The sequence below is a fragment of the Hippocampus comes genome, unplaced genomic scaffold, assembly GCF_001891065.2.
Source record: "Hippocampus comes isolate QL1 unplaced genomic scaffold, H_comes_QL1_v1.1 scaffold1, whole genome shotgun sequence".
Classification (NCBI taxonomy): domain Eukaryota; kingdom Metazoa; phylum Chordata; class Actinopteri; order Syngnathiformes; family Syngnathidae; genus Hippocampus; species Hippocampus comes.
The window spans coordinates 1819920-1831763 of NW_017805010.1; the positions used below are offsets into that span (position 1 = coordinate 1819920).

Genomic DNA, 11844 nt, shown 5'->3' on the forward strand with positions numbered 1-11844 from the left:
ATGCTCAAGGAATACATGTAAATATTGTTATTATACAAGGCAAGAAAATGTACTTTCACAGATGCATATAAAGAAACAAAAAGGGAATTTGGTGACTGCTATGTGCATCTTTGATTACTGTGTTGCGCCACATCCACATCTCTAGCGGCTTTGAGAACTGATAAAATTTAAGGAATTTTCTCCATACTGTACATCACCAAATTCCATCCATCTATGTTCCGATCCGCTTGATCCTCACAAGGGTGGCGGGGGGTACTGGAGCCGATCCCAGCTGTCTTGGGGCCGTAGGCGGGGCACACCCTTAACCGGTTGCCAGCCAATCGCAGACATCACCAAATTCATAGTGTAAATTCTGACAGCCAGGGGCAGGGTGCTCCATCGGGAATTTGGGGAAAAATCTGTTCATTTTCCCAAACCGCCTGTGTATTTCCAGGAGATTTCCTGGCCATCAAGGCCACTAGCAGTTGTCGCCGACCCCCCCCCCCCGTCAACAATTATGTTTAAATACGTGACGGCCGCACCCCTTCGCTGACTACATTTCAGCGCATGACGGCATCAACGACAACATTTGTAGCACATGTACCCCTCCGCTACCACCCCCATTACGAATTCTTTTTCCGCCACTGACAACTATTCTCGGGACGCATTTTGGTCCGCTGTCAGCATTTACACTTTTGATGCGACTGCTTTGCTCAATGGATATAAATACTCCGCTTATCACTTGTTGGAAATTGCAGGTTTTTTTTGGGGGGCGGGGGGGTTGTTTGTTTTTTTACTTTGCTTCATTTGTGAATTGAACTTTAATGAAAGTTTTCAATTGATCAAAAATAAAACATGAATGTTGAATTGAATGAATATGTTTCTTAAAGGGCGGTAAGGCAACCGACTGGTTAGCGCGCCAGCCTCACAGTGAAGGGGGTCCTGGGTTCGATTCCAGCTCCAGGCCTTCCTGTGTGGAGTTTGCATGTTCTCCCAGTGCCTGCGTGGGTTTTCTCCGGGTACTCCGGTTTCCTCCCACATTCCAAAAAAACGTGCATTGCAGGCTGATTGAACACTCTAAATTGTGCCCAGGTTTAAGTGTGAGCACGGATGTTTGTACGTCTCTGTGTGTGTGCTGCGATTGCCTGGCAACCGGTTCAGGGTGTCCCCAACCTACTGCCCTATAGCAGCTGGGATAGGCTCAACGAGAAGGACTTCCGCTCACACTTTATGGCCCAAATCACTCCAAGAACGTCAACAAAATGAATTGCGGCGCATCATAGCCACTCGAGGCTTTTGACTGAGTAAAAACAAGAAACACATGGAGAGAGAGAGAGAGAGAGAGAGATGCGGGATGCAGCTTTAATTGATGCCTCTACATTTCATAAGAAAGGACAAACTGTCAATTTTCATTCCCTTTTATCATAAAGCATATACAGTATATATAACGTGCATTTTATTATTGTTCAAAGCAGTTATGAATTAACTATGTACAATGTTTCTCTAACATGTTCGCATATCAGAAATGTATTTTTTCCTCCTTATAATGTCAGGTGTATCGAAAACATCAGCACTATTTTAAATGAGATACACGTTTGTAATCTGGTCATTCTGCAAGCACGGCGAATCATTTCACATGTTTGCCCCCGGCAACATTTTACAGTAATATCAAGACCACAGAGACTACGGTACTCAAAAAAAAAAACAAAAACAAAGGATGCCATGATGCTACACAAAAACATTATTCTTTAACTCTGGGTTCATTGTCTTTTTTCATTCAAAATACCTTATTCCTAATCAAACTGGCGGGAAATTCGCAAAGGAAGCAATGAGGGGCTTCTTCAAATTCCTGTTTGTTTGGGGTTTTTTTGCAACTGAGGAACCAGTAAAAACGTGAATGTCCATCAGGTCGGGAGTGTCGACCCGATTGGACGTGCGCTGCTGTGTGGCAGGAAAAATGTTAAATGGGACAGTCACTCGGCATGAACGCAATGAATAGAAAGAATCCTTGCTGCTCCAGTGGTACACATTTCAGTTAATGCCAGTACGTGAGGGACAGAGTGAAGTTCTGCAAAGACAAGGCAAAGCACAAATTCAGTTCCAATAGTTTTGCTCAAATATACTGTACAGTCTTCAAATTTGGCGTTTTCGACCCTGCCAATTGTTTCAATCCGCTACAACTGTGGAAAGAGGGCCCATTGGCATCCAATATGGAGATCGAGGCCACGGCTCTGCGCTGAAAAAAATGCTGTGGTGAATTTACTCCATTTTATTTCATCAAGTGAGCTGCAGAAAAGGTTATACAATAAATATCTTATTATTACAATGTTAAAATGAACAATTTCGCGTCATATTTTATGTGCGCATATTTAACTCTGTTCTTTTGTTTTATTTTCTTTTAACGTCATCTCCGGATGACCTGTGGCTCGTCTGTCTGTTTTAAAAATCAAGGTGGCCCTTAACCATCAAATGTTTAACCACCCTTGGCCTACCTGAAAAGTACAACAAAGGACACAACGTGATGCTTTTCTTGTTGGAAAATGAGGCCCCTGAATAACCGAGAAACTTTCTTGGTGAAAAGGAGCGCCCTAATTTATAGGTTTACTAGAATTAGACACTGGACTCTTTTTTTAGGGGGGGGGGGGCGGTGCCTTTTTTTACATTTTCTCACTAGCAACCGTGACTGATTTATCATGCTAATGCTAATACTCCGTTTTCTTCTCCTTGTTCATCTGAATGCGCAGCTAATATTTTTCACTGCTGTCCCATTACCAACAGTTGATTTAATTTCTTTCCCATTTGGATTCATGAGCCAAAAAAAAACAGATTTTGATGTCGAGATCATATGTCATCACCTCATATCCGATGCTCTTCCTCATCTTCTGCAGTTATTAATGGCCCCTCACTTTTTGAGACAAGACTCCGACTGAATTATGTGCGCCGTGTCATGTCTGGGTCCTCACCTACATACGACTTTGGGGCCGCTTAGAAGAGACCGCAGTCCTTAAGGTTCTCCTTGATAATGATGTCTGTGACAGCGTTGAACACAATTTCAACGTTCTTTGTGTCTGTGGCACAGGTCAGGTGGGAGTAGATTTCTTTCACGCCTTTCTTCATGTTCAGCTCCTCAAACTGCGACTTGATGTAGTTGCTGGCGTCGTCGTACGTATTGGGGCCTGCAATACATTGATGTGAGTCGTATTCAAGATTCTTGCTTTGATTCGGGCACAGAGCTGGCGGGTACTTCGAAGTAACAATTTGTAAGAGCATGATTTTGACAAAGCGGCTTCAGACAATGTGATGGAACGTTGCCTAGGTTTTGCAAAAAGTAGAATGGCAACCTCAAGATAGATAGCTAGCTAGCTAGCTAGCAAGTCAGTGATTCCCAACCAGTGATAGATTATCATTCAGGTGTGCTGCACCAAACTGTCCAATTTCACTAAAGTGGATCCAAAATGATTGTGTACTTCCTGCAAATAATGTAAATTTATTATTTTGTCTTCTGTCAGCAACATACAAAGTATAATGACAGGCAGAACAATAACATATTCTTTCACGAGATCTCAGATGGAACACTTAACCTTTTTTCACCTGTCGCCATTGGTACAGAAGCTTTGTATTGTATGAAATATGCCCAGATTTCACTCTGAGCAAGCTCATTTGTGAGTAAATTGGCACAAAAACCGTAGTTATTTAGCATGTATACTTTTAGTGACATTTTCGTTTGATGGTTAGCCATGAGTAAACTGTAAATGTGTCTTGGCTCAATAAAGACTGAGAAACACTGAACTCAGTTGTGTGCGGTGTTTGTACAACACAGACTACTGCACACCAAAAGAATCAGAAAAAAATCAGTTGTGTAAAAATAACAGCAGGTAGAGTTTTATAGTTGCTCAAACCATGTGTTTGGGTTATTTTGGCTAAACATTTGGGTTTACCATCATAGTCCGGGAAGCAGATGCTCAGGTGCACCTTCTTGATCTTCTCCTCAAAAAGATCCTTCTTGTTGAGGAACAGAACGATGGAGGTCAGCGCAAAGAACCTGTGGTTGCAGATACTGTTGAATAAATGGAGGGACTCGTGCATTCGGTTCTGAAAGGTCAAAGTGAGAGCGCGTCAGTGACTGGTTAGATTTAGGGTCCTTCTTCACTGCACAACTCGCGGCCCAACTCACCACTTCATCGTCCTCTACCAGCACCATGTCGTATGCGCTGAGGGCGCCACAAAAAATGATACACGTCACGCCCTCGAAACAATGGATCCACTTCTTTCTCTCGGACCTCTGGCCTCCCACATCAAACATCCTGTACACCAAAGAGGCTGTTAGTGTCCCGCTTGTGAGCTTGGCATTTTTTCCATCCCTCTCTCACCGGAAGTGAAGCTCTTTGCAGGAGAACTGTTCTTCAATGATACCAGTTGTCTTGACTCGAGATCGCAGCACGTCCTGCTCGGTGGGGAGGTAGTCCGGTTTACAGATTCTGTCCATTTCGTTGAGGTAGCTGAAACACAAACAGCACACTGTCACATTTGCGGAAAGCTTGCTTGCTTGTATGGTTTTTAAGAGCTGAAGACGCGAACTCACTAGCCGGCCGAGTCGTTGAGTTGGTACTCAGCTGCTCTTTCAAACCCGGCCTGCACACCAGAGTCCTTCCACAGCTTCTGGATGACGTCAGCCAGTTCGGGAGGCATTGTGCCTTCCTCGATGGAGTCGGACAAGTTCTGCAGTTTTTGTGCATTCTCCTGCAGTTTTGAGAGAAGGGAAAATCCTGTCAGAACCAAAACGCTGACATGAGATCCCTGAAGTGCTTATTGGGGAAGCTCTAAAACACAAGTGTTGAAGTTCGACCTCAATATTGTGGAAAAATAAAGTCATATTAAATGCAACATGCTGCCAACCACAACTGTGACAGAGGAAAAGTGTGATGACCGGCACAGTTCTATGCAGTATAATATGGATACATTGACAAAAACTCCAAATTAATAATGTACAAAGAGTGAGCTGCATTTATAGTTTCATGCAATTTTTTTTATTTTTATTAAGTTTGATATGCAGCGAATAACTCTGTTTTGTACCACTGAGAATCTTCAAAAGTCAGCCGTCGCCATCATGTGTGATCAAATGTGAGTTGGATTTTTTTAATAGCTTCATTTTGTAATCTGGTAAAATGGAAAGTTGTTTCTCAATATCAACAAGGGAGTGACCACCTGTCCTGGATCGGATTGTGCACTTTAACTTAAAGCCCGTGTGGTCTTAGTGTCATCAGAGACCTGTGCAGAGGGAGCGCCAAAATCAATCCCCAGCATCTCCATGCCTCTGATGATAGCCAGAGCAGACTGCAGGATGTTGCCATAGATGATGGATCTGAATTCCAACTGTTCCTCTTTTGTGTAACCACCTTGATGCAAAATCCTGTACACAAAGTGGAGCGTAAGCAGTTTGGAAGCAAATGACACCACATTTCGCTCGTAGTAGGATAGCACTGGTGATAGCCAAGATGAATGTAAAAAGTCGCGTTCACACCAACTCTAAACAACAGTGTCTGCCCGACTCCAAAAAAGTGCTGACAAATGAGGGTCAGCGGGTGTTTGGCCTTTTGAGTAAAGAGGGTGGGACATCTCGGCCGACTAACCACTCAGATTCCAAAAACGATGTGGGACACTATGACTGTTTCCTGCTAGCGCTCTGTGGATGAAATCACAAACGCAATTTAGTGCATGTTTACTTACTTCATTTGCTTGACAATGGTGCTTTTGCCAGACTCGCCAGCACCTGCAAGGAGGGGGGGTGGGGGGTGGGGTGGGATAACGTTTAGCAGAAGCTGTTTCTCTTCAGCGTGGACGCGGTTCGGCCCATAAACGGCAGAAGAATTTATTTCGAGCAACTTAAAGAGGCACCCTTGCCAAAATTGACTAGAAATGTCGCTTCCTTCTCTGCCTGCTTAGTCACACGAAGGACACACATGTCAACCCTCGATTACAAAACAGCTCATCGACACCGTTTGCAAAACAATTTACACAGTCCAGACACTTTGGGTATTCTCGTTCGTTTGCCTTTTTACAAATGCACTAATATAACGACGTCAAACTCACTTTGGTCCCGGGCCACATCGTAAATTGCGGTTTCGCTCAGACAGCCATTATGAAAACCATAGAAATGTACCGGTAACTTCATATTATTAAATATGCACAATTAGCAATATAGGTGAAGAAAAATGTTAATTTTTTTTTGGTTGCGATTTTCTTGCGAAATGAAATGAATGAACTCGTTTGACAAGAAACAAGGCGCTTTGAGTTTGACCCCTGCGCCCGAAAGCAACTTGACAATATCCCCGTAAGAGACTGCTGGATTGTTTGAATTTGATGTACTTTCTGATGGATTGTTTGAGTTTGTTTTACAGAATGTGGTGACTGTCATGACAGTGGCGAGGTGCCGTTTGAAAGCTGTGCTGCTCGGATGGCCCGGATGTGTCTGCTGCGAAGAAGGTGAAAGTCAAACAAATGTTCATTTTTGTATGTCATCGGAGGGCTCAGCAGAGGCCTCCGCAAGTGGATCTGCTCTAAACCCGTTAGCTAATTGGATTGGCGTATCGCCGCTGTGCTGTGATTCATTTAGACCGAAGGCTGTGATCTTTTAAGCGCCAACGTCCTTACATCAGAAATGAAATGTCTTTGCAGCTCTTTTGCGCACCCTTGTCACACTTGACGCGCTTCTCCGAAAACGCGGTGAAAATGTGAACATGTAACTGGACGAATCTCGATGGCCAGATGATTGTTTTTCGGTTTCCGTTCATTTCATTTGTTGGACTCGCGGTCTAATCTCTTTCATTGACTCTCCGGTGTGCCCAAGTGCCATCTTTCCAATCACCGTATGTGAGATTTGATTCAGGAACAAATCCAGAAATCTGCAAATCCCTCCCGAACATTGTGTCACATTTGAGTAAGCGATTTTGACAAACTCTTTTCCACTTCCGAGATGTCTATCAAGCCAGCCTGAATCCGAATCTTCTAACTCCGCTATTATGTGTTTTCGCACACCAGCATTCCCTCCGACTCGAATGATTTTCTCAATCCTGAAAGAATCTAATCAAAGAAAGACTTTTTTTTTTTTTTTTTACTTTCACTCCACGCTTGCCGTCTGACTCGCCGTAAATTTCCCTTTTGTCAGAAAATTCACTTCGAAAGTGATGAGATCTGAAAAGCGAGCGCCGTCTCCACCTGCACGAGAGACCCCCCGGCGTGCCTTTCGGCGTTCACTTACCAAGCAACAGAAGCTTGACCGTTTTCGAGTCCTTGTCGGCATCCTCCTGGAGTTGCTTTTCCAACTCCTTTGACTTTTTGTCCTCGGCACTCGCACCAGCGCCCATTCTTTCTGCCTCCTCACACTCAAGATCCTCAAGGAAAGAAATTTTGCCGGCCCTCTGTGAGCTTTTGCAGAGAATCCTGGTGTAGCACTAATCGTGCTAAAAGGCGATTTCCAAGCGGAAGGGGATTGGAAGAGAGGTGCTTGAGCTTTCCAGACTTGGCTGGTCTCTCCTGAGTCAATGATCAGATGGGACCCTCGGTTCAGCAACTCTTGTCTCGCGCAAAGCCAGCCGCTAATTCCCTCTTTTTAAATCCCTTAGTAAGGAGAGGCCTCTTCCTGATTGGCCAGTCAATCTCATTAGTCTAATGAAAGTGAATGATAGCAAGGAAGTGGAGACGACGGTCTCAACACACTCAATTGTTAGGAGTTGTAGATTATTTTTTGGGGATCGGAACAAACAGTCCGATATATTATTGTTGTTGTTTTAATTCATAATTTCTGTTATGAATGTTTTACATCGTATTTTGTCACTGCAGAAAGCAAAGGATGTGCCGCCAATGTGTGTGTTCTTTATTTGCAGCGACAGTACACGTGAATTGATATCGTTTGCGGGGCACCTCAATCTGTTTAGAGAACAATGATGACAAAAAAAAAAGGATTCAAAAAGGAACAAGTGTCTCAGCGCTTTCAACAGAGTCGCATTCGCTGCCTGTCGGACGCTCGTCTCAAGTCACATGGACGAGCAAGGAGGGAGGCATTAAAGTCTCCTAAACTCCTTACAAGTTAAGACGTTTAAATCTCAGGTGGTGCGGTGACTGCTAAATAGAGCAACTGCCGCCGCATCGCTTTCTTTGGTTGGATGCGAGCGTTAGCATGACCTAAATGCGTGTGCTGTAGGTTACATAATGCCCCTTTTAAAACAAACAGTGTGTGATTAATGTCGAGTGAGAGATTTTATGAGGTGAAGATGAATGTCGGCTTTGGCAACAGGCCCTCCGTGAGCTTGGAGCCATCAGCTTCCAGCTGTGCATGTTGGGCCCTCTCACTCTGACATGCTGTTTTAAGTTAGATACAGATAAGGATGCAGTATATTTTGGGCCACACGTGATGTCAGAAGCCTTTGTAGCATTCATGTAATTACTTGTACTTTAGTGTCCCAAAGTGAGGGAACTGTTGCATTTGACATTTGTCATGAAAGTTTGGGCCTTTTTGAGAAAGGCTTACATTTGAAGAGTTTGGAGAAAAAGCAGATATCTCTCGTTTTGGGGAAAAGAGGTCTTTGATGCCATTTCAACACAAAAAACTCCAACAGATTTTTTTTTCGAAACCATTCATACATCTGTTTGCGCAATGGGCTTCATTTTTGTGCCGAGGCAAGTGGTCCGGTAGTCTACCTTGTCTGGAACCATGATGTGCCTCACTGGGCAATCCAACACATGGAGCTGCCGCGCCCCATGGTGCATCTCTCAATTCAGTGACAAAGAGAAGAGAAAGGTGGTGTATTTGTTCAAGGCAAAAGCAGACAGATTGATGGGCGTGGTGTATGTTTCATTCAGTTATATGAGAGCAGTGTGAGACGATCTCTCAGAATCATTGTAGACTTCACCTCATTCAATGAATTATAATTATTACCATCTTTAATTGCATCCCCCTGACCTGGTGGCACCAATTTGGGAAGTGGGGTTTCGAATGGATGCACAGTCGTAAGTTTAAGGTGGTCTCCAATTGCCCACGTCACATGGATGCTCTGTCTTGATTGTCACTCTTGTGATTGCCAAGGTAATCACTTGAAAGTGGACTGAACTCCACTTCTCTTCATGTCCACTTTTGACTTGAGAGCTCAAACATTGTCCACTCATGTCACTCTGTTAGGCATGTAGTGCTAATTGCACGGGGCAGGTTGCTTGTGGCTTGGACGCTTCAAAACGGGCTAACTACACTGGCACATCGAGTGACGGTGACCAATCCCATTAGCCTGGGGATGGCGTAGCCCCACTTTCTGATCAGTCTCTGCGGCGCTGATCTGTTGACAAGATTACTCAGAGAGCTTCAGCTCAAGCACAGAGGCCAGGGATTAACACTTGTCATTTTGGTCTGCAGGTTACAATCTGTGGTGTATTAATGCGAAACGTTGCACCGAGTCGTCAAAGTGCTTAAAGGGCATAACGGCATAGCGATTGGTGCTTGACATGTAGAAAGGACAGAGTTGAGTGGAGAGTGTGTCTCCTCTTCAAATTTGGTGCTTCATTAAGGTTGGACTACACTTGGTTCCAATCAGTGAGGAGTTCAGATAGATTTTCTCCACGTTAATCTTTCACTCTGCCAAAGACAGTGGTGTACGTACTCTCACTGATGACGCATCGACATGCTCGCTGCTGCCATGATGTCACATTTATATGTGGTTGTGACCTCTGCAACTTCAGCACTGAACCCCTAACGCTAACACGCTAATCCCCTAACCCTATCGCTAATTCCAACCACTACCCCTCACCCGAACCCCTAACACTCATTGGAACCCTAACCCCTAACACTTACCCTAACCTTAACACCTAACCTTAACCTTGACCACGAACATCCTAACCCTCAACCTAACCCTAACAGCTAACCCTAAGCCTAATGTTAACGCTAGCCCTAACCCTAATATCTAACCCTAACCCTGAACCCTAACCTGAACCCTCACCCTAACCTAAACCTAACCCCTAACCCTAATCGATAACCCTAACCCTGTCACCAACCCTAACCCCTAACCCTCACCCTAACACTAAACCCGAACCCCTAACCCTAACAGTAACCCCAACATAACCGTAACCCTAACCATAGCCCTAACCTTCTTACCCTAACCCTAACCCCTCACCTTAACCCAAACGCTGACCCTAACACCCTAACCCTCACCCCTAACCCTAACCCTAACTAGAATGCTAACCCCTCACCCGAACCCCTAACCCAAACCTGAACCCTAACCCTGACCCCTAACCAAAACACATCGGAACAATAGTGAGTGTTCAATTAACCTGCCATGCATATTTTTGGAATGTGGAAGGAACTCAGAGTACCCAGATAAAATCCACGCATACACGGAGGTAACATACAAACTCCACACTGTGAGGCGGATGTGCTGACCGTTTGTCCATCCTGCCACCTAGGGGACATTGGTGGTTGAAAAAGTTAGGAAATTATTTTTCTTGATCTGATTTTTTTAACATTGCACAAAAAATGGCATTTGAACAGGGGTGTGTACATTTTTATATCCACTTTACATCAGATTATTTTCTTCTATTCATGCTTTTTTTGTTGTTGTTGTTGACTCCTCTCTCTATCTGTCCCCGCTCAACCAGATACTTTCTGGTGAAATTCTAAATGAATTCCTATCCTGATTACAACAGAAGTAGTCCAGACCTATCTGTTGTACAGAAAAACTCTTACCAAAATAAAGATCCTCAAAGATCTAGTTTGTTAATGCAAGTAAGTGGGAATTAATGAAATAATGATAATACCAAAAACATTCTATATCTTTGTAAAGACAAGAATGCTCGGTTTATAGAGGTATATGCATGTTACACCATATTTGTTCACATGGTTTAATTTGCAATTGCATTGCCTATTGATGAGGTGCTGCTCCTACAATTTCCCTTTCTCCTGTTGCTAAATACCGTGACTTCTGCATATTACAACTAAAATAATAAGGATATTGGAGTCACTTTTTGAAACAGCTCATGGACTGGATCTCATTGGATTTTAGTGACTAATGTTGTGACTGTGAGTAGGACTCTGTTGTGTCCAAGGTCAGTTTTGATGGCACCTGTGTTGCTTTTGCGCTACCGGAGAGGGATTAGCCACACAGACAGATTAACTGGAGAGGGAAGTGGACTCAGGGTGATTTAACACAAGGAAACACTTCATTAAGTTCGTGTTTGTCCGCTCATGTTTGACACAGCATCACATTGACTTGCAGGATGTTATCAATCAAGAAAATTAAGAACTTCCACTTGCTCCTCTTTAAGGGGAGAATACAAAATCGCACACACTAGCCTTTATCACATATAATAATACATCGGGTCAATATTGGAAATTATCATGTCCCTCGTTCATTCAGAGGCAAAGCTCAAAGGCAACTGAATCTGGTCTGACTATCATATAATGTGATCAAATGACTGAACAGTGCCTTGATATTCATTTATTTGAGAGAAGTTACAGTACTTGTATGTACTACCATAATCACCTTTGCTTTTACATAGCATGATAGTTTTAAATGTAAAGGGCCCCAGTGAGCAGAAATATAATTCTGTTGCAGTCTGCAGACTGTTGTTTCTCATTTCCACAAGAGGGCGCTTGCTCTTTTCTGTCCACAGCTGATGTAATTTATGGCCCGCAGGACGTGTGCGTGTGTGCGTGTACGTGTACGTGTGTGTACGCGCGTGTACGTGTGTGTGTGTGTGTGTGTGTGTGTGTGTGTGTGTGTGTGTGTGTGTGTGTGCGTGTGTGCGCACGTGTGTGTAAGTGTCCACGTGTGTGTGTGTAAGTGTGTTTTGTGTGTGTGCGTGCGTGCGTGCGTGCGTACGTGC

At 43.9% G+C, this 11844-nt stretch overlaps 1 protein-coding gene across 1 annotated transcript; it reads right to left on the minus strand.

Moving 5' to 3' along the window:
• Positions 1 to 1319: 1319 nt before the first annotated feature.
• Positions 1320 to 7575, minus strand: gnat2 (guanine nucleotide binding protein (G protein), alpha transducing activity polypeptide 2). Its single transcript, XM_019863185.1, has 8 exons — positions 7238 to 7575; positions 5707 to 5749; positions 5248 to 5389; positions 4562 to 4719; positions 4350 to 4478; positions 4154 to 4283; positions 3918 to 4071; positions 1320 to 3155 (listed from the first exon to the last, which is right to left on the minus strand). The coding sequence occupies exons 1-8, from the start codon at positions 7341 to 7343 to the stop codon at positions 2965 to 2967; spliced, it is 1053 nt and encodes a 350-aa protein (XP_019718744.1). The 5' UTR covers positions 7344 to 7575; the 3' UTR covers positions 1320 to 2964.
• Positions 7576 to 11844: the final 4269 nt, after the last annotated feature.

Excerpts from the sequence above, each read along its gene's own strand:
- gnat2 (XM_019863185.1), bottom strand. The coding sequence starts at position 7,343 with ATGGGCGCTGGTGCGAGTGCCGAGGACAAAAAGTCAAAGGAGTTGGAA. Across the intron at positions 4,072-4,153 it reads TGGTAGAGGACGATGAAGTG|AACCGAATGCACGAGTCCCT; the intron begins GTGAGTTGGGCC and ends TTGACCTTTCAG. Across the intron at positions 3,156-3,917 it reads CTGCTTCCCGGACTATGATG|GCCCCAATACGTACGACGAC; the intron begins GTAAACCCAAAT and ends AATGTATTGCAG.